The sequence below is a fragment of the Pteropus vampyrus genome, unplaced genomic scaffold (assembly GCF_000151845.1).
Source record: "Pteropus vampyrus isolate Shadow unplaced genomic scaffold, Pvam_2.0 Scaffold90, whole genome shotgun sequence".
Classification (NCBI taxonomy): domain Eukaryota; kingdom Metazoa; phylum Chordata; class Mammalia; order Chiroptera; family Pteropodidae; genus Pteropus; species Pteropus vampyrus.
Window position 1 is genome coordinate 2,843,662 of NW_011888871.1, and position 23,091 is coordinate 2,866,752.

Here is a 23,091-nt window from a genome sequence, read left to right on the forward strand (position 1 = left end):
AAGAATGCCTGCTATCTTACAGTGTGTTGTGAAAAGTTTTTAGCAAAATCCACACGGCTTACTTTTATGTAGCAGAAGTAATGGCCAGCATGGCAATTAAAACCAGTGTGTACCAGCACTGCATACAAAACATAAATAATCGGTTCTCCGTTTGGTTGAGACATATATGGTCGGATATCAAGATATTCAGGATATTTCACATCCTAAACGGAAAGAGGAAAAGAAACATTATTTCTGAAGACAGAGCATTCCACATAGCCAGGTGTGGGGCATTTAGGCACCTGCAGAACAGTGTACCCTATGCTGTTCTAGCAGAAAACTAACTTGGTGCACCCTATTTCAAAAGACATGATTAACCTGGACGTACCTGAATCTAAGAGTGTATTTAATACAATCCTACTGTATTCTTCATTCCCTCTAAACAAATGAGGATTAAGTGAATTCTTCAAATACATCAGAGGAGACAGTAACAAAATGACAACTCTGGACTTCAGTCATCACTTATTTTTAATGATTCGGGATTATTTCCTGAATCATCCCGAATCATTAAATAATGGATTATTTCTCCTACATGATAACTTTTGACCAACTCCTTTCAATCTTCGGAAAGTAGAAAGTGGGAAAGTTCCATGTGCGACCAGTCAGAGGACAGATGAAACGAGAAAATAAACTTGGATGAGAGACGTGGCAGGGACGTCGTCCTCGGATTCCAAATGACGCAAGCTCTCCCTGTGCACAATCGGTACCTTCGCTGACTACAAAGCCCAGATGTGGACAACAGGTACCGATTTTATTATCGGAAAGTCTAACCACCTAAGGACTATAGAAAATACACAGAACACGCTACTGGCTCAACACTTTGACAGTTTTTCCCATTACTAAGTGCTGGAAGAACTTAGAAAGTCAGGTAACAGAACTTATCAATTTGGTCATTTATACCCCTTAATAGCTACTAACACTTAGCTCTGAAAGGTTTGATATAAAAGGTTATTAATAATATCGACATACCTTAGCAATTTTTCCTCCAGTAAAATTTGCAAAACGTTTCAGAGAAAGTGTAAGAACATTGGAGGATCTGTGTATAGTGAACCTCTTTGAGGCTGGAACCATCTTTTTACACCTTGAAATAAACAGGAACAAAAGATTAAGAAGGTTAATGAATATTTTTTTGTATTATAGTCTTTCCCTTATTATTTCTCTGAAACATTCTACATTAAGTTTCCAAAAGAAGGATACTAGATGAGAAACAGAACCTCTTTCAACCAACAGTGAAAATATTAAAATTTAAAGTACAGGGGAAACTGTTTACTTAGCACAAAAGAGAAAAGGAAGCCAGACAATTCTGAGACACTGAGCCACGCAGGTCAGTGATATTTTAAAATCAGGTTGAGACACCGAGCCACACAGGTCAGTGATATTTTAAAATCAGGCTGATACAAGTTTCTGCCGATTCAAATCAAACTGAAAAACTAACAGATTTTTTGGTTTGCATAATTCCATGGAAACAAAGCCCCATCTGGATCCAAAAGAAAGAAAAGTAATGATTAGGAAATTCCCTGCAGTTTAAAACAAAGAGCATCTCTATGGCTCGGCCTTCTTCCCCACAAAATGAGCTTCTGATGGTAAGTTACCAATATCGCCTGATTATAAAATGAAAATCCACTTAGACCATATGAAACAGGGCTTCCTGAAATCGGGCCCCCTTGCCTCCGCGGGGAAACATACTCATGAATGAGCAAAATCAGCATTTTCGAGCAGACACCAGCCGCCCTAACTGCCTGGGAGAGGGGACTCCCTCCATCACGCCCTGTGACGGGAGTCCTGGGAACGCTGCTGCTCGGCAGGGGCACAGACACGGTGCCCAAGCTGCCCTGCCATGTGGCTCCCCGAGCACTGCACCAGGTGACCCGACCTCTGCCCTCCCAGGAGCGAGGCCTCGTGTATCCCCAGTGCCCCAAGGTGCGCCTCCCGGCAGCGTCAACAGGTAGAGCCGCCAGTGTCCCCCCAGATGACGTGGCGTCTAAGGGGCATCTAGAGGCTCATCCAGACCCCCGGCCCGGCCCGGCCCGCGTACTTGCTGCACTTGTAGGAGTTCTCTCCGTCCAGCTGCTCCGGCTTCACGAACTGCTCCAGCGCCTTGTTGACGCTCTGAGCGGCCTGCGGGGACAGCAGCGTCCACGTTACACTCACTGCCACGTGTCAGCAAACAGGGACCGAGACTCACGGTGAGTTTTCACGTAAAAACAGCTTTTGTTATGATGGTCACTGTTATGTGTGTGCACGCCAACGATTCCCTCCCATTAAAGAATGAGCAGCTTAAAGCAAACACAACTATGTAAAGAGGTTGCTCGCTGCGGCATCATTTACAACAGCACGAAACCGGAAGCAAACCGAACACCTCGGCAAAGACTCTGACGTGCAGACCGTGGCGCGGTCACTCACTGCACCAGCACCCAATGGCCGAGGCGCGCACGCGCGCAGGGCCGAGCAGAATCAAAGGAACCAGCCCACTCTAATCAACAGCAAATAAACAACTCCGGAACAGTTCACGCCCAACTGTTGAGAAGAGCTCGTTTGAGGGGTGGGGTCTTATACAGAGAGCTACGGGTCTTGCATTTTTACCACAAGCACATTTCTTATTTTTACCATAAGCGTGTATTACGTTTGTAATCAGAAAAACAAAGCTCAAGAACAAAAACAGGAATTTAGAAAACACAAAAAGCAAAGCAATTTCTAAATAACCACCATCTACTCTGGCTGACACAGGCATCAGAATCTGGTTTTATTAAGATTAAGTGAAAAGTCAAAGGATAAAAAAAAAATTAAGTGTTTTAAGTTTTTTATGATGCGTACTACAAACCTTAATCACCTCTGAATAAGGTCTTAGCTTATTAAGTTTCTGAATCCATATTCTCTAACAAGTACGGACTTAATTATAAATGAACTATAAATATGTAAGGTATGACTGATTTAACCGTCACAGCAATGTTCCCACTTACCTTTATCTCCAACGTTATGTCAAGATATGGATCAAAAGTATCTGAAACACCTTTGCAATTTAAACATTTAACTGGAATAAAAACAAAATGCAAAGGATAAGCAAAGTGTAATCATTTTGGCAGTCCCAACTATTAAAATGACAGAACATAAAAATACTATTTCAGAATAAAAAATTTAAACAAAGTATTTTTTTTTTTTCTGCTATCAGATTGGGCAAAAAGTTTTAATAGTACACAGTGTGAGTCCAAGTGTCATGGATCTGGCCCACATACACTGCTGGTTGGAATGTAAACTGATATAACCTCTTGGAAGGACAATGTGGCCATGTCAAATTAAAATACACGCACCCTTTGATGCAGAAATTCTAATACTAAGAACTTATCCTATATACACACTTTTACGTGGACATAAAAGCACGTGTGTAAGGATGTTCAATGAAGTACAGATGGTAATTTAAAAAATTAGAAATGACCTGAGTATCCCTTGATAGGAAACTAAAATAAATGGACCACCACTGCAGGCGAAAGACTGTGCTAGACCTCTACGTACTGAAACGTACAGAGACTTCTAACGTTAAGAGAAAAATGAAAGGGACATATCTAGCGTGCTGCCAGTCTGTTCCTGCAGCGGAACCTACCAGAAGGATATACCAGAAACGGGGGTGGGGACTGTCTTTGAGAAGGGAGAATAGGAAGGACTCTGGGCTGGACGAAAGATGCTTCCCACTCTTAGCCCTGTCTTCCTGTTTGCATTTGTTAACCATACGCGTCAATTTATCAACTTTTTTTTAAATTTATTTTTAATTCTTTAATGTCACCACACATTTGACTCCTTTTACCCTGTCTACCTCCCTCCTCTCCCCTCCCACTTTATCAATTTCTAAACCAAAGTTTACCTCTAGACCGTAGGTATCCTCCAAATATCTGACAGACGAGCGTGGTGGCCTGCGTGTGTCTGTCTAATCTGAAAAACAGACAGTGACATGAGAGAAGGGCTCTACGGAAGTGACGGATGCCATGGCCGGATTTCGAGAGCATGTACGTCTGTAAAGGAACATGGATCCAGGCAGGAGACCTGGGTCATTACGTGTGGCAGCCAGAGAACAGGACGCAGGGAGGGCGGGAGAAGCAGGCCAAGAGGCAGAATGGGACGGAGTGGAGGCTGGGAAACCAAGGCAAGAACCTGGCCCCGAAGCAAGAGGAGGAGGGAGAGGAGGACTCCCTGAATAGGATCGTGACGCGAAGTGTGAGGACTGGCTGCTGGGGGGCGGGGCGACACAGAGCGTCTCCCTGTCCCAAGGTCCACCCCGACCCAGAGGACCAGAGGACGGAAGCCCGGCCAGGCGCGCGGGCAGGTGGCGGGGAACGGCTGGAGGTGTGCGGCGTGCTTACGGGACAGCGGGTGGCTTAGGGCTGCTGTCTAACTGTTCCTCCAATCTTCCTCTTGAGTCTCCTTTTGGACTTTAAGAGGGAAATTGCAGGAACTGGTAACTGCCCAGAGTGAGAAAGACGCAGGGAACAAATATAGGATTTGGAGGCTGGAGGGCCACAGAGAAAATGCCGCGCAGCTAGAAAGGAGAGCCCGTGAGATCGGATCTGCAGAGAGGCTGTCGCCTGGAATGAAATGACAGCGAGACCGACATTCATTTCCTGACAGCTATTGTAAAACAGATCCAAATTGTCCCAGTCAGCATTCCTTTGAAAATTCTAGCCATTTTAAGGCAATGCGCGTCACCCGAGGACGAGGCAGGGCAAAGTCAGAAGGAGAAGCAAGCACAGAGCTCCGCACCGCCGCGGTGCCGGCGCCGCACTCACTTGTTGCTGCCGTTCAAGCAGGCCTTCTGCATGGCGTCCACGGTGTACTGGAGGAACTCGTGGGCATCTTCTTGGTTTCCGAAACGGAAGTGCCGAGCTATCCCTGCGGAGCCAAGTAAAGACGAAGCTTTATCATCACGTAAGGGGGCCTGGGCTGTAACCCCCAAGTTCTAGCTTATGGCGAGGGCGTTGGAACCCCTCCCCCGCCTCACCATTTCCGAGGGAGCAGCCTGGACCACACCCAGACAGTGATGCTGCAGCCTCAGCGATAAAACTGCCCTGGGATAAATTCAACTTTGGCTATGTTGTCTCGAAACTTTGTCCAAATGTTATGTTAGTGCACACGCCTTAAATCCGGTGTGAGATCTCCCTAAGAGATTCCCCAGAAAACGGCAATGTCCGAACCCGTCTGCAGTCTACCTCGATTACCTACACGTTATGTTCTGTTGCATAGTAACATTTCAGTCCTATGTCTAATTGACCAAAGAGATTCAAGACAAAATTACAGAAAAAAAATCAGAAGTATAAACAAGATAAAATATTTTTAGAAGTTTATGTGTATGAATATATAAAAACATTATTAGCTTAAATCATGAACTGCCAATATTCTGCCAGTTACAATCTACAAAAATGGCAATTTCATGATTCAACCGTGTGTGTGTGTGTGTGTGTGTGTCATGGATGTATATACACAAACGCACAGCAATGACATTTTCTCAAAGACTAGGTTTAAAAATATTAATCATGCTTGATAATATATATACAATTAAACAAAAAGAAAAATATCACCCTCAGTTAAAATTTTGCCAGGATCCAACGATGCTCAAAAAAACATTTAGGAAAAAAAAAGTTTGCACTGTCTGCAAACTTGGCCTGTCAATAATGCCAAGGCCAAGAAAACACCTCTTTAATCTTCAGCAGCTTTTTAGGCAAAAAGATTACAGTTTGTTAATGTGCAATTATCCACCCCTATAATTACCTAGGTAGATACCAGACTAAGAGTTAGGTTGTTTTTATTTGTATGCATTTTTTATTCCAATTCAGTTAATTAAGATAATGTAAAAGTTTGTTGCAGAAAACACACAGGAAGTACATAAGAACATTTCATACGACCTGTCAGGATCATTACAATGCAGGAGAAAAATTGAAAAGTAATTTAAAGATTACATAGAAAAAGTAAATTTATCTACAAATTTGCTAAGCTGAGTATAAATTTTTCTTTAAGAATATAATTAACTTTATTTTGGCAATTACTGTCACTATGTATATTGTAATATTCATAAACTGAATTAAAACTAATTCAAAGCCACTTAAAGAAACCCATGGCGTTCGTATTATTAGTGTTAGTATTACTCAGCCTAGCAATCCAAGTATCTGGGGGGAAAAATCGTTGTAACTTATCAGTGATTTTAACAAAATGAATTAACTTTTTTAAAAATTTGCTTATATTAAACTGAATACTGTCTTCTTTATTATACTGTCATCTTTTGCTTTAAGGTTTTAAAATGTGTTTATATAGTAAATGTTTTATTAAAAATTTGTTATTAATAAAAGACATCCCCATGTATGATAAAACGTTTGTTTGTAATAATACACAATAGGCTCGTCTTTTACCAATTAGGCCATTAAGACAAATTAGCTAACAAATACTAAAATAAACTATAATAGATGATACTTACGCCGCATCTCATTAATGACAAACATCGGTTTAATGACGTCCCCAGGATTACTGAGTGCCTGGGTGATATGCGCCTGCATTGTACACATCATACAAAATCCTTCCGCGTGACCTGAAAGGTAACAGACGATAATCCTCCAAGTTAGTAAAATATGACACTATATACATCGAGGGACGTTACAAGGAAGGGACACACTCTTGAAATGCAATAATAAGAGCAATTATGTCATGCACTGAACTATATATTTTATTCGTTTTCATGTAACTCTCCAAAAACCTAAGCGATAAGCATATACGGGCTCTATTTTACAAGAAAGGAAACCGAAGCTCAGAGTTAAGAAGTTGCCCAAGGTCGGACAGTTAAGCAGCAGACACACAATCATCAAATCATAGTCTTTCTAATTTCAAACCCTGTGTTCTTAACGACTCTCTGTATTGGAAAAATACTTTTCTTACACTACTATTTGTCTCGAAGGATAAAAGAATGTCTCTCAGACTAGGGACCAGAAATCCCTCTCTGGCTTTGTTGGTCACATACATGCTCTCTGTTGTTTTTCTTTTTTTTTTGTGACTTGTTAAAAGCATGAAAACCATTCTCGGCTCGTGATTGAGTGGCGCTACTGGCATCTAGTGGGCACAGGCCGTGGGTGCTGCTACACATCCTGCAAAGCACAGGACAGCCTTCCCCATGACAGAGAATTACCTGGTCCCAAAGATCAGTAGTACTGAGGCTGAGAAACACCGTCTTAAACAAAGCTTTAAAAGTCTCAAAAGGACCAAACTATTTCCCAATTAATATAACTGTGTCCCAGAATAAAGCTAAAAAATAATTTTTTAAAATCCGGTACCCAACAACATAAAATTCTAAACAAAAAGTACGAGGCATGCAAAATGCAGGACAGACCAATAATTAGGAGAAATAAACAGAAACAGATCCAGAAATGACACAGATAACAGAATCAAAAGACAAGGGCATGTAAAAAGACGTTATATGTTATATTTATACGTTCCAGCAGGTAGAAAAAGAGCGGGATAAGAAGCGACGTGGTAATAGGTCCAAATCTACTTTACAAATGAACTGTAGAATTTCTGAGATGAAAAACACACCAGGAGGGATTAATAACAGATTAGACACAAGAGAAGAGAAGTGAATTTGGAAACAGCAGCACAGGTTATCCATAATGAAATACGAAGAGAAAACAAAAACCTTAAAATAACGATGACGACAAAGACAAGCGTATCAGTGAGCTGTGTGACTGCGTAAGTTTGGCCCTAAGGTGCAGGGAACTGAAGTCCGAAGGTGAAGGGCCAGAACGAATATTTCCAGAAACGACTGCCTAAAAAAGGACAGTACAAGGGGGTTTTTAGGGTGATGAAATGGTTTTGTGGTTATGTGAATCTATACCTGCGTTAAAATTCATAGAACTGTATACCAAAAAAAAAAGTTAACTTTATGTGAATTATAGATATCAAAAATGACTGAAAGTTATACAACTTTGAAACAGTAAATCCACAGATGTAAGAATCTCATAAACTCCAAACAGAAGAAACATGAAGAAAAGTACACAAAAGACCACTCGGTCGAATTACTTAAAACTATAATAGAAAGAAAAATTTTTAAGCAGTTAGAAGTAAAAACATTACGTATACAGGAACAAATGTAAAACTGACAACAGACTTTTCATTAGAAACAACGCAAGCCAGAAGACACGTAGTAACATCTTTCAAGTATTAAATAAAAAGTTGAGAGAGAATTCTATACACCATGAAAACATCTTTCAGAAACAAAGACGAGAGTTCCACTTCTGGGAAGATGGACTTGAGGTACTTTTCTCTAGTCTTCCCACTAAGTACAACAAAAACCACCCAGACGCTGTATATAAAATGAACATGAAAAAGCTGTGAACGGCAGAGAGAAAAACGCAAGCTCGTAACCTCAGGACCGAGGAATGAAGGATGGCGAGTTTCCTGGGTTTTCCTTGAACCTCACGCATTCCAGGCTTGATGGTGAAGAGCCTGCAACCTGAACACACCAAACATGGAGAGGACAAAGCCCAGCCAAAGCCTGCTGTCTCCCCCAGAGACCAGGAAAGGGGCGGCCCAGCAAGACCGAAAACTTTGAGACCGTGATCGCTCTACTCCAGCCAAACGCCACAGAAAACCTGCGGCCCCACGGCCACCCCATGCCAGCAGAGGGCCAGCGAGGGGCCTGCACGTCCACCTGCCAGGCTGCAGTGAGGCGTCCGGTCCGACCCACCCTGGGGTGGTGCTACAAAAGTAGACTGGAGGCTGGGACTTGCGACCACGCTGGGTGATGACGAACCACACTCCCGTCCCGCGGTGTCAGTGAGCATTGAGCAAGGAGCCTGGACGTCCCCCCACCGTCTCGCCCCCCGGGAAGTGTCAGCCTGAATCAGGGCTTTCGCCACCACTCAGCAGTGTCGGTGGAAACCATGTGGGAGCCTGGAGATAACGCAGGAAAGAACCAGCGAACACGGAGACAGAACAGGAGGGGTGACCTAATCGGGACAGAGAGAAACAGACCGGGGGAAAATGAAGAGAGGCTCAGGGCCCTATGAGACTCTAACGAAAGATCTCACACACCTGTTCCCAGAGCCCCAGAAGGAGACGGGGGAGAAGGCTGAGCTGAGAAAGCACTACAAGAAATGCAGGCTGAAAATTTCTCAGATTTGGCAGAAGACACTCTTCTCTAGATTTAAAAAGCTGAGCAAACCCCAAACAGGAAACCACAACCACAACAACAACAACAACAAAGAAATCTATGCCAACATACACCATTAAACTTCTGAAAACTACAGGCAGAGGAAAACACCATCTTACCAGCAGGAGAACCACCACTGGAATGAGAGTGGATGTCACAACAAGAACCGCGGAGGCGGAAGGGGGACGCACGGCAATTTTCAAGTGCTGCAAGCAAAGGACTGTCGCCCAGATTCCAAGCCCCTGTGACAATGTCCTTTGGGAATGAAGGGAAATCAAGCTATTCTCAGATGAAGCGACACTAAGAGAATTGGCCAGCCATAGGTTTATCCTAAAAGAATGACCAAAGTAAGTTCTCTAAACAAAAAGAAATGATTTTTTTAAAAAAAGAAACCATGGACCATCAAGAAGAAAGAAAAAACATGGTCATCAAAAATATAAGCAAATAACAATAAATAGGCTTTACTCTCTTGAGTTTTCTAAATACGCGACAGTTGAAACAAATTACAACGCTGTCTGACATGGCTGTAAATGGATGTAGAAAAAACACTTAATGACAGGATAACTGGGGGAGGAAAGGGACTTGGACGGTAAGGCTTCTATATGTCCCTTGAATTGGTAAAATGACAACACGGTAGACTGTGAGGTTATGCAAACCTATAGCAACCACAAAAAAAAAATTATATAAAGAGATATACTCAAAACATCATAAATAAGTCAAATTAGAATTCTAAAAAATGTTCAAGTAACCTAAAGAAAGGTAGGGAGAGAGAGAGAAACACAGAATAAACAGAAAGCAAAATAGAAAATGGCAAACTTAAGTCCTAATATAGCAATAATTATCTTAAATGTAAATGTTCTAAATATGCCAATTAAAAAGACCTAGATTAAGGAAGTAGATTGAAAACATGAACCAACTACATGGTGTCTATAAGAAACTCACTTCACGTGCAATGACACAGGTAGCCTGAACGAAGAGGAATGCAAAATGACGTGTCATGCAAACACTCACCCAGAGAAAGCAGGGACGGCCACATTAAAGCAGATAAAGTAACTTCTTTATCTGCTTCAGAGCAAAGACAGCTGCCCGAGAAAGGGACAGCATGTAAAGGATCAGTCCATCGAAAAGACACAGCGATCAATAAAGCTGTAAAATACATGAATCAAACTCTGACCGAACTGAAAACAGACATGGAAAAATCCACAATTAGAGTCAGAAACCTCAACATCTTCCTGTCAACAAATGACTGAACACTGAGAAAATCAGCAAGGATATAGAAGAACTCAACATTACCATTAGCCAATAAGATCTAATCAACATTTAGAAAACACTCCACCCAACAGGGAACACACATCTGTTTCCAGCGCTCACAGAAACATATGCCAAGACAGACAGTATATACTGGGCCACAAAACGAATCTCAAAAAATGTAAGAGAACTGAAATCATACCATGTGTGTTCTCTGACACAAGGGATCACACTAGAAATCAGTGAGAGATAATGGGAAAATCTATAAATACCTGGAATAAGTAACACACTTCTAAATAATCCAGAGATCAAAGAGCAAGCTTCAAGGGGAAAAAAAAAATACACTGAACAGAACGAAAATGAAAAGACAACATAACAAAAATTTGGAGATACAGCTAAAGCAGTGCTGGCGAGGGGAATTTATAGCGATTACCAGTATCAGGGACAAAACCAAGGATGGCAATGCAGACCCTGCAGACATCAGAAGGATAACAAGGGGACACTGTGCATAACCTCACACACACGCCTTTAGCAACAATGGAGCGATTCCTCAAAAAGTAAACTGCCACAACTCATCCAATATCAAATACATAATTTGAACAGCCCTATACCTGTTAAGGAAATTGAATTTGTACTTTAGAAACTCTAAAACAGGACATCTGCAGGCCAACATAGTTTCACTGATGAATTCTACTCAAGGTTTAAATAAGAATTTACATCAATTCTACACAATCTCTTGCAAAAAATAGAAAAGGAATTAACATATTCCAAATTCGTTTTATAAAGCCAGTATTACCCTGATATCAAAACCAAAGATAATACAAAGATAGAAAATAACAGACCCATATCTCATGAAGAGAGATGTAAAAATCCTTAACAAAATATTAGCAAATAAAAATCAGCAAAATACAAAAAAAAAAAAAAATTAAGCGTCGTGACCAAATGGAGTTTATTCCAGGAATGCACAGATGACTCAAGACTGGAACTTTTCCTAGTATAATCCACCACATTTAACTGGCTAAATAAGAAATATTACATGATCCTATCAATTTGATACAGAAAAACCATTTGACAAAAATCAACACTCATTCACAATGAAAAGGAGTCAGGAAAACAGAAACAGAGGGGAACCTCCTTGACTTAAAGAAGAGCATATACCAAAAACCCACCATTATTATCACACTGAAAGCTGTTCCCCTAAGATCAGAAAGCAGGCAAGGAGGTCTGCTCTCTCTCTTAACATAGGGATGGTAGTTCTAGCCAGCGAGACAAGGCAAGACAAGGAAATCAAAGGCAGACAGATCAGTAAGGAATAAGAAAAAATGTCCCTATCTGCATATAACATGACCATGCAAAAAAATTCAAGGACTCTACAAAAAAAATTTAATAATAATAATGTCTAGAACTAGTGAGTCAGTTCAGCAAGGTCACAGGATTTAAGATCAACATAGAAAAATCAAACAAATCTTTATATTCCAGAAATACACATGCAGGCACAAAAATTTAAAATACACTACCATTTATAATCCCTCGAAAAATAAAAGAATATGGTGTAAGTCTAACAAAACAAGACAAAACATGAGAAAGCTATAGGATGTTGGTGAAAGAAAGTAAAGAAGATGTAAATAAATGCAGACACACACCAGGTGCACAGACTGCAGATGTCAACCAGCACTGCAGAGACTCCCGTTCCCCCCAAACGGAGATGCAGGTTTAATGCAATTCCCATCAAAGTCCCAATGAGATTTTTTTTGTAGATACAGACAAGATTATTCTGTAGTTTATATGGAAAGATGAACTAAAATAGCTAAAACGATTTTTAAAAAGAGTCTGTGGGTGGAATCCCTCTATCCACCATCGAGACTTATTACACAGCTACAGTGATAAAGACTGTGTGGAAGGACAGATGCATACCTCAGTGGTTCAGAACGGGGAACCCAGACACAATCCCACACAAATATGCCCAGTGATTTTTTACAAAAGTACAAAAGCAATTCAATGGAAGAAGATAGCCTTTTCAACAAATGGTGCTGGAGCAAATGGACAGTCAGATAAAAAAAACGAACCTCAACCTAAACCCCACAGTATACAAAAATTAACTTAAAATGGATCGCAGACTTAAATGTAAAGTGTAAAAATATAAAACGTTTAGAGAAAAGAACATGAGAAAATTTTCAGCATCAAGGGCTAGGCAGAGAGATCTTAAACTTGACACCAAAGGCACAATCCATAAAAGAAAAAGTTGGACTTTACCAAAATTAAGAACTTTTGTTCTGTGAAAGACCCCGTTAGGAGAATGAAAAGATAAGCTTCAGATGGGGATAATATATTTGGAAATGACATGAAAAAGGGAACAAAGAATAAACGGGGCAGATAGAAAACCAAGAGCAAGATGGTAAATGGAAATCCAATCATATCGATAACCTCGTGAAATAAAAGCGATGTACATCTCAAAATAAAAGACAGAAACACAGCAGACGAACATCCTTATTAAGTACACATGGAACATTTAGCAAGCCAGACCACGTTCTGGTACAAAAAAACAAGACTCAAGTTTAAAAGGATTCAAAAACAAAAAAAAAAATATATATATATATACTCTCTGACCACAATGGAATTAACTAGAAATCAATCAAGACAATGTCTAAAAAGTCCCCGAGCATTTGGCAACTACACAACACACTTCTAAATAATCAAAAGGCAATTGGAAATTATTTTGAACTGAATAAAAGTTAATATATGACATATCAAAATGTTTGGGATGCAGCGAAAGCAGAATTTAAAGGGAAATTTATAGCACTAAACACTTATATTGAAAAGATGAAAGATCTCACATCAAATGACCTGAGATTCCACTTTAAGAAACTAAAACAGAGTACATCAGATCTAAAGTAAGCACAGGAGTCTACGGCCATGCCGCCCTGAACGTGCCTGATCTTGTCTGATCTCAGAAGCTAAGCAAGGTCGGACCTGGTTAGTACTTGGATGGGAGACCATCTAGAAAGACCAGGCCCTGTAGGCAATAAAATAAATAAATGAATGAATGAACGAATGAATAAAAGCAAGCAGGAGAAAGGGAATAAAAAGAATAGAAACAAACATCAATGAAACAGAAAACGAAATAACAATGAAACCAAGAGCTAGTTCTCTGAGAAGAGCAATTAAGATGAATAAAACTCTAGTCAGGGGAAAAAAGAGAGGAGGGCCAAATTAACATCAGAAAAGAGAAAGAAAATCACAACAGAGCCTATAAAAATTAAATAAGAAAACATTATGAACAATTTTATGTCCGTACATTCATTCAACTAAGAAAAATTCCTTTAGAGACACAAACTACCAAAGGCCCCTGATAAAAAATATAGATAACCTGAATAGGCCTATATCTATTAAAGACGTTAAATATGTAGCAAAGGAAAACTACCTATGAGAAACTCAAAGGCCCGAAAGGTTTCACTCATGGAATTTACCAAACATTTAAGGAAGAAATAATACCAATTCTACACACACTCTTCCAGGAAACGGAAGAGAATTAAACAAAGTCATGACGCCACCACTACTCTGATGCTAAAGCCAGACAAAGGCACTCTAGGTAAAGAAGCTATAGACTGATATCTCTCACGAACAGAAACTTTAAAAAGTTTTAGTAAATCCAATGATACATGATCAAGTGGGGCTGTCTCAAGAATGCAAGTTTGGCTTACATTCAAGCTAACACTGAACGTGGTGAAGGGCATCCATAAAAATCGACAGCTAATATCACACTTAAAAGTGAAAAACTTAATGCTTTTCCCCGAAGATCAAGAGAGAGACACGGATGCCTACTCTGCCCGCATCTGTCAGACACCGCGATGAAGGTTCCAGCTAGCGCAATACGGGACGAAAAAGAAATAAAGAGCATGCGGTCTGGAAACGAAGAGGTAAAATTTTCCTTATTCGCATGATTGTCTCTATATAAAATCTTAAGGAATCTTAAACAACAACAACGCTACTAGAATAAATGAGTGAGTTTAGCAAGGCTGCGGAATATATAAGATCAATATCCAAAAGTCAACTTCATGTCTATGTTCTAGCAATACACAATCAAAAACTGAAATTCAGAAAATAGTACCATTTATAAGAGCTTTCAAAAAATGAAATACTTAGGGATAAATCTGATAAAAAACATGCATATTATATTTGTACACTGAAAACTACACAACATTGCTAAGAAAAATTAAAGGTCACCTAAATAAATGGAGAGGTAAAGCTTGTTTGTGGGTCAGAACACAATATTGTTTAGATATCAATTTATCGCAAATTGATTTATAGATTCAACACAATACTAATCAAAATCCCAGGAAGCTTTTCTGTAGAAACTGATAAGTTGATTCTGAAATTCATTTGGAAATGCAAAGGAATAAGAACAGCCAAAACAACTTTGAAAAAGAATAAATAATTGAAAAATAAAAACTAAAACTATAATATATAAAGTCCTGAGGGAAAAATAAAAAAGAACAAAGTTGGAGGACTTATCTGACTTCAAAACTTTTAAATATATAGTAATCAAGACACTATGTTATGGTATCAAGATAAACAGTGGATCGATGTAACAGAAAAGAGTCCAGAATAGATCCAAATGTATACAATTGATTTTTGACAAAGGTGACAAGACAACTGAGTGAAAAAAGGACTAACTTTTGAACAAATAGTGCTGGAACAACTGGACCTCCATATTGAAAACCATGAACTTCGATCCATTCTTCACACCCTAAGCAAAAATTAACTCGAAATGGATAACTGACCTACATATAAAAGCTAAAACTAGAAAATCTCTAGAAGAAAATATAGATAAAATCTTTGTGACCTCTGGGCAGGCAGATTTCTTCAAAAGGCAGTGTGAAGAGAACATTCTCTCCAGACTGGGAGATAATATTTGCGAATTACATATCTGATAAAGGACTTCTATCCAGATAATATAAAGAACTCTCAAAATGCAATTTATAAAAGACCCAGTTATAAATCGAGCAAAAGAGATGAACGGGCACTTCAGCAAAGCAAATACACGCATGATAAATGACCACATAGAGAGATGGTCGACATCGCCATTCATTAAGGCAGTGCAAACTAAACCCGCAGAAGGCACTGCACGCCACATACCTACTCGAATGGCAAAAATCGGAAAGACTCACCGCTCCCAGGACCAGGTGGAATACGGAGCAAATGGAACTCAGTCCGCCGATGGCGGAAATGTAAAATAGAGCGATCCCTTTGGGAAATGGTTCGCAAGTGTCTTAAAGTTAAGCACACGCGCGCCAGCGCCGTAGGACCAAGCCATTCCATTCCTAGATATTTACCCAAGAGAAATGAAAACATCCTTATGAAGACGTGTTTACAAATGTTCACAGGAACTCGATGAGTCCAAAACGGGAAAGGCCCAAATGCCCACCGACAGGTGAATGGAGAAACAGACAGACAGCCATACAGAGGACGCTACTCGGCAATGATCGTGGCCACTGACACGTGTGGCCGCATGAAGCAACGCGGAAATATCTGTGCTGAGCGAAAGAAGCCAGGCGATGTAAGTATACTGTGTGTATTTCCACTCACAGGACAGTCTAGAAAACACGACCTAATCTGCAGCAGCAGAGAGCATATCAGTGGTGGCCGGGGGTGGAGCGACGAGGGGTGGGAGGGGGTAGAAGCGGGTGACTTGGAAGGAGCACTGGGAAGCTGTGAGGGGGTGACGAACAGGTTCGCCATCTCGGCTCGGGGGATAGTTTCACGGGTGTACACAAACGTCAAAATGCATATTTGAAATGTGCAACTTATTGCATATCAATTATACCTCAATAAAGCTGGGAGAATAGAGAGAGAGAGAAAACTGCCAATAGCATGAAAGACAGGCGCCTAATTCCGGACACTGGTAGCTCCCTCTCCCCCGCTGCCAGGTGCCAGGGCTGGGTTCTCATCCACACCCTACTTTCATTAAGCACAAAAGTGAGAGGAAAGCCGTCTGTGGGGAATGAATTATGGACTTAGAAAGGGAGGAAATGAGGGCCAACAGAACGTTATGCTGTAATCTAAAACCCCTTGGCATAACAAACACCTCCAGGCAGTGAGATTCTAGGTGATTTTCCTTTGGTTTCTTTAAATTTTTCTGTACTTTCCAAATCCTTTATAAGCATTATTTTGCTCTTTTGGGGGGAAAAATACCATTTTAAAAGAACCAATTTAAATTCTCCACTAAGTAAAGAACTATTCAAAAAGAAACCAAGGGGCTTTTTTCCACCCAGATAATTAACAAATAGCACCTGAACATAACACACTCAAATCTGAGCATTAATGTAGATCAAAGAACAGGGAGATTTCATTTATAAAGGGTGAAGGATATTTACAACACATGTAGGTCAAAACCTCAAAAAACGATATGTTCCAAATTCTGAATTTCACTCGTCAACCGCTGAGCTGGCTCTCACCTAATTAAAGACCATAATATGTTTTAACTGATTTCCTGCCCGTAAGGTTGAAAACTGAGCTCTACTGAGCTCTCGCACGCTAAAGGGAAAGCCTTGTGTGACTTTCCAGGAGGCTGGGGGCACGACCCAGAGGTTCCTCTCCACCAGGCTGCCGAGCCTGTCAATGAATCAAGCCTTACAACACCAGGTGGGGATGCCTGCGAGGCAGGGGTTCTTAACCCTGTCTGTCCCAAGCTGTCGGTGACAGACATTCATGTCGCATTTTTAAGCAAGTGTAGAAAGCCACCAGGGGTGGGGTTCAGAATTCCAAATGCTGATAAAATATTTCTTTTTTAAGTAGCTTCACGGATCAAATTAGGTGCAAAATGCTTTTTATGCAACCTGAATACAAACCTTAAGTCTTCCTCCACGGCTTTTAAAAGAATAAACCAACTTCTTAGTAATCGCAGAAGTCTTGACTTAATTCCTCACTTTCATTTTGGAGAAAAAAAATGAAAGTAGGTTAGTGTACCACAACACTGGGCACGAAACGACACGGAACACTTACATGTCTTGGAGTGTTCGTGAGACAGCATGTAATTGGCGAGAGGTGGCGTGTAAGTAAGACACTGTAATGCTGCGTTGGCAAAACAGGTGTTGCCCAAATTCTGGAGCCCAGCTCCGACTCTATGGGTTTGCTGCCACTTCAGACAAATCTTCTCAGATGGGAAAAGAACTTTTTGTGGAGGAGTGATGCCATCACCTAGGGCTAGAAAAACAGACGACAAATATTTAAAAACAAAGCTTTGCATGCTGGTGAAGCGAAATGAATTGCAACACATCAAATCTGAATGCGATCCAGATTCTAAATCTTATTACCAGCTAACCAGAAATACAGGGGAGAAAGGGATCTCCTTAAAGACAACTCAGAATGTGGGAAACTCTAAATAATTTGGTTTCTTCAGTAAATAAACAGCAAGGACAATGATGGGGGGTGATGTTACAGAGTAAAAGAAACTTACAAGACACCCCCCAGATGCAAACGGTAGACTCTGTTTGGAGGTTGATTTCAAAAGCCAACTGTTAAAAATAATTACATGACGACTAGGGAAATTAGAACACTGACTGGATTTTTAATATAAAGATGTTTTAATTTTTAGAAAGAATTATTTAGATATATGCACTAAAATATTTATAGATGAAATATGAAGTCTTGGATTTGCTGTAAAGTGATGGGGAGGGGGAGAGGAAAAGTGGGTGGTGGAATAATTGTCCGTGAGTTGATAAATGTCAAAGCTGACTGATGGGTACATAAATGTTCACTATAATTTCTTTTACATCTATTTAATTTTTTTCAATTAAAAAAGAACTAAAAATAACACAATCAACAGACAGTGCATGATAAGGGGAGTCTCTATAACATTTACTGTGGATGCCTATATTCGGTACCGCCACCGTCAGTCACTGCTATCCTGACCATCTTCCCATTTATTGAGCCCTCACTGTCTGTCAGAGTTGGTAGTGATGTCATCCCCATTCTACGAGTAAGGAAACAGGTTTCTGAACTCAGGCTGTTGGGCACCGCTGTACATACTTGTAAGTATACTACACATGGTCTAAAAAAAGGTTCTTCTCTATTTCTAAGACTTATAAACAGATTGCTAATGACAAGTATTCTAGAACTCAGGTGGAGCTCAAAAACAACTAATTTATTTAGGAAAGCTCAAAATCATCGACAGCAAGACCACTTTTTCAAAAGTTTGCCAGTTCCTTGGCGCTATTGAAGACGGAGATGCCTCTTAATGAGGACTGAAGTACGCAAAGGTAGGCTTCAGCCTGGCGGGGAATCTAGAGCAAAATTAGATACGAGAAAGGAGTGTGTAGAGAGTAGAACAAGGGCCCTCAAAAGGGCAAGGTGGGGTGACGTGAGCTAAGTCCTGAGGGAGAGCGAGGAGCGGGCAGGCTGGAGTCTGTGAGGAGATGTTCTGTAGCCAAGTCTCCAAGTCTCTGTGGTGAAGGTCTTTAAACTTTAAACCTCTATGTAACATTCAATCAAACTGTTTGTTCTGTGGTGTAACGTTTTTCCCACCCAAAACATCATCAAATCACACCGCTCACCCCCATACCACGCCACCACATTTACCAAGAGGACCCCAAACAACATAAGAGCCTAATTACCCTAAGCCAACATTCTCTGCAGGAACTAACCTATTTTCTTTGCAGTTCAAAGCTTCCAAACCCAAGTCTTAGAAGTACCAACTACAATGTCAATGTCTTATTCAACTGGCTGAGTTGTAACAAATGTAACCATACTTACAGGGTCTCTAGAATGTAACTAGAATGTAACATTTACATTAACTGTTCTCTTTCAACCAGCTTTACTACACACCATTGTAACTGGCAAAAACAAAAAAACAAACAAATAAAAAAAACCCACAGTATTTTTAAAAACATCTTTAAATTTTAAGGGACAGACATCTATTTAATAGGGTACAACAGTTAACTGACAAGTTAACAAAATGCTTGCCCATCTCAATTCTCACCAAGATAAAGTTTATCCTTCAAAAACTCAGAAATAAAGGAAATTACAAATACCATAGTAACTAAAAATAATCTGCCCTGTTACAATACAAATGTTAATCATGAACGAGCAGCAGAGGAAAATGAAGCCTGTCATAATGTAACTCTGCTGGCCACACAGTGGCAACGGATCTTGCAAATAAGCCCCTCTAAGAAACTACCAACCCACTGACAGCATTTACAGAGTTTCTTGGAGGGATTCTGTCTTTTAAAAAGTACCTTGATCCTTTTGTGGTGATGGCTTTGATTTATCAGGTACGGATGAACTTGAATAAACTACAGCACCAGGTACTGGTCCTAAAGAAAGTGTATGATTTGAAACATCATTTAACGAAGACACAGCACCCCAGCTGGCAGAACCTGCATCCATGTCTCCAGGTGAGACTGCCTCAGAACTGCCAGGCTGATTCTGATAGGTTGATGGGTCAGAAGATTCAGAAGCTTTGTCAACTATGGTCATTGTTCAACTCTGCAAGAGACGAAAAGCATACATTGTTTCATAAGATCAGAAAAGTAATCTACTTAGTCTACCAGATGTCGAAAAGTTACTCTAGTCATTTTTAATTATTTTCAAACAAATTACCCACATATAAAAGCAACAGTATCTTTTTGTTATAATTTCCTTGTGACACGGCGTTATGCTAATCTGAACATATCAACAATTTTTAATTATAAAGTCTTCAATGAAATATTTGAGTATATCTTGTCATTCTATTCCATGCCTCTTAAAAGTCTGATATTTTAGTTTATAATCAGGTACCTCAATTTCCAATTCCATACATTTACTAAGTACCTATATATTTTTCTCTCTATTGTTTAAAATTAGAATGTGAAATACACTAATACATTGGACTCAGGCTCAACTACACGAAGAGAAATTTTAGCTTTAATTTTGATCGTAAAGTTAAAAAAACATTAAAATACATTTTTAAAAATATAAGAAGTCTCACCTTAGAAGCCCATTTTTTTTTGAAGAGGCTCATTTATGTGTTAATATATAACTTTTTAAACAAAGCCCATAACATTACTGAGATCAAACTTGAACACACATACATGTTATAATAGTACCTAATTATAATTTTCTCTTTAAAATCTTAGAGCTACCCCTAATTGAGCATCTTCTCTGTGCTGGGCATTGTGTTAATCACTGGACATGCATTAACTCACTTTTCATAATGGACCTATGAAAGATTAGACAGAATCCACAGGGTTTATAAAACGGAGCAACTATAACCCAAACTAGTCGGCAACTGGGACTAGACACCAGGTCCAACACTCCGGGCTAGGGTTCCTTCTGGCTATACCAACCTAGTCAATAGACTGCTTTTAGGAATGTTCCCCAAATTGCCCAGCGGCTACCAAATCCGGCATGTCACTACTTCCTAGGTAACCTTCCAGGCAAGCCCCGATAGCCCCCGGCACCACTTGAATACCTAGACTTGGCATTGCCTGGCCTAGGAACCTCTGCAAACTCCCCACCGCCCATCCTAGCTGCTCTCTCTGGGCTCCGCGCGTGCTCTTTTTGACTTAACTCTCCTCCATCCTTCCACCTCCCAGTTTAGAATTCATTTCCTCTGGGACGCTCCTTGACAACCCTCGTCCCCCAAGACTGCATTAGCACCTCTCCCATAGGCTCCCAGCGCCTCGGCTGCTACTCCAGAGCAGCTGTACCTGGTGCTCGCCACCATGTCCTCATTTGCAGCCCTGGCCTTGCATACAGAAAGCTTTCCATACATGTGTGAACAAATGAACGAATTCTGGAGATAGGCAGTCAGCGGTGTTTGCGTTTAGCACCAGTTTGTACTATGTGATTTCTATACAATATCTCATTTAATCCTTAAAAACTCTAAAGTAGGGATAGCGTTTAAAACCCGTATGAGAAAATATTCAATACAGTAAAAGTATAATACTCATGTACATGCCACCTCGATGAACATTACAATGCAGTGTCTGCTCACAAGGTTTTTTTAAAAGCTTCAAAATTTTGCTGTAATTTTAATTAAGGCATGATTATCACCCCCTGAAAGTACAACTTTTTGGAATCCTTCGTAGAAACAGGAGAGTACAGGTTCATTAGATCTTAATAAGATAAAAACCGAACTGAAATTTTAAGTCAATGTAAGATACTGGACCTTCCTTCAGGAAGAAAACTTAAGCCGTATTGTCCAAAATAAAGTTTAAAGTTTCCTCATCAAAGAGTCAAAAGAAGTTATGAAACACTGTGGAGACAGTAAGAAAACAAAAGAGGAGGAAGAAGAGGAAGAGAAAGGAGGAAAAGAAAGCCAAAACGGTAATAAGGTTCGTCCAGCCTGATTTACAATGGCATTAAATAGCAAAAACATTGATTTCCCAGGGATAAACATCCCTTTAAGACAATCATTAACAAATGACCAAATAAAGCCATTTTACTGGCTTTGGGAGGGGGGGGGCTCTTAAATGAAAATGAGAAATATTACGGAACGCATACAACTGTCATCAATAACCACACTGCATTATAATTTTGAGAAAACAAATCAAATCCATCCATTTGTCTTCATTTGTACACTCAGCCAAAGAATTCTTACCCTAAAGACATGAGACATCAAACTAAGCTCCAACTGCTATGGAGATAAAACCTTTCTAGAAGCCAAGCAATGCCCTGCAGGACCTAGGACGCACGTGGTTTTCTCAGCATTGCTGTGACAAATCTCCAGACCTGTAAGCAACCACTTCAGTGAAAAGTTTAACATTTCTCTTAACATCTTCTGGTGATAGATACACAGAGTTCCAAAAGCATGTTGTAAAAAACTTAGGACTACATGAATCAAGGCTGGATGAGTGTGGAGAAATGAACCGAACTGGCTTCACGAGTGTCTCCTTTGCTGTACATACAATCTTTGATTCAAAAGTCTTAAAATTCTCAGTCCCTTATATGGTATTTCTACCAAATGGCAAACTACGTTATTCTTTATTTTTAAAAGAATAAGTATATGCTATTGTGGCACTCCACATACACTGAGGTAATGATATCAATACATGTAAAAAGAAACTCTTCCATTCTTCTTCGTAAACAATGTAATCTATGTTCTTGCACAAGCTTTAAGATGACAAAACCTTGATCTTAATTATTTTTTAAGTCGTCCCAACAACTAAGCCTTAAACCTTTACAAACCAAACATCGCGGACTTGATCCAATGTCATAGAAAAGAAAGTGAAACTTGATCTCAAATAAAAACAAATAAGTGAAACTGATTATTCATGCCCCCTATGCACTTTGAATGAATACAGTCGAAAGAGTGAAATTATGTTTAAAATTTACAACTCTTAAAAAATTTTCTGAGTCTCCACAAAAATGTATGAGAACCTATATAATACTGTCGTTACCTTGAAAAAGAGGCGTTAACTAGTTTTTCAACCGGTTTTACTGTTATTTTAGTGTATTCGCTTTCAATAACCAACGTGTTCTCCCATAAACAAGTAAGCCCTAAGGCCTTCCTGCATATAAAAGAGCTTCTCGACAAAAGTAATCTCGACTGCATTCATTATAACGAGGTTAAAGTCCCCAGATCGTAAAACTTCTGTTCCGTCAAATTTTCATTTCAGACCTCTGGAATCAAACTCCTCCGGTCCTCCCCC

The 23,091-nt window shown here is 40.0% G+C and overlaps 1 protein-coding gene and 1 pseudogene across 1 annotated transcript in view; one reads left to right on the forward strand and one right to left on the reverse strand.

Moving 5' to 3' along the window:
- The window catches only part of USP42 (ubiquitin specific peptidase 42), a 35,410-nt gene extending 12,360 nt beyond the window's left edge, over positions 1-23,050 (reverse strand). Inside the window, 9 exon segments of the mRNA XM_011363850.2 lie at positions 54-203; positions 1,009-1,120; positions 2,075-2,157; positions 3,000-3,070; positions 3,896-3,963; positions 4,815-4,917; positions 6,494-6,604; positions 17,465-17,665; positions 19,696-23,050. Of these exon segments, the coding sequence (XP_011362152.1) occupies positions 54-203; positions 1,009-1,120; positions 2,075-2,157; positions 3,000-3,070; positions 3,896-3,963; positions 4,815-4,917; positions 6,494-6,604; positions 17,465-17,665; positions 19,696-19,936 (1,140 nt within the window). The 5' untranslated portion in view covers positions 19,937-23,050.
- Positions 13,366-13,484, forward strand: LOC111742291 (annotated as a pseudogene).
- Positions 23,051-23,091: the final 41 nt, after the last annotated feature.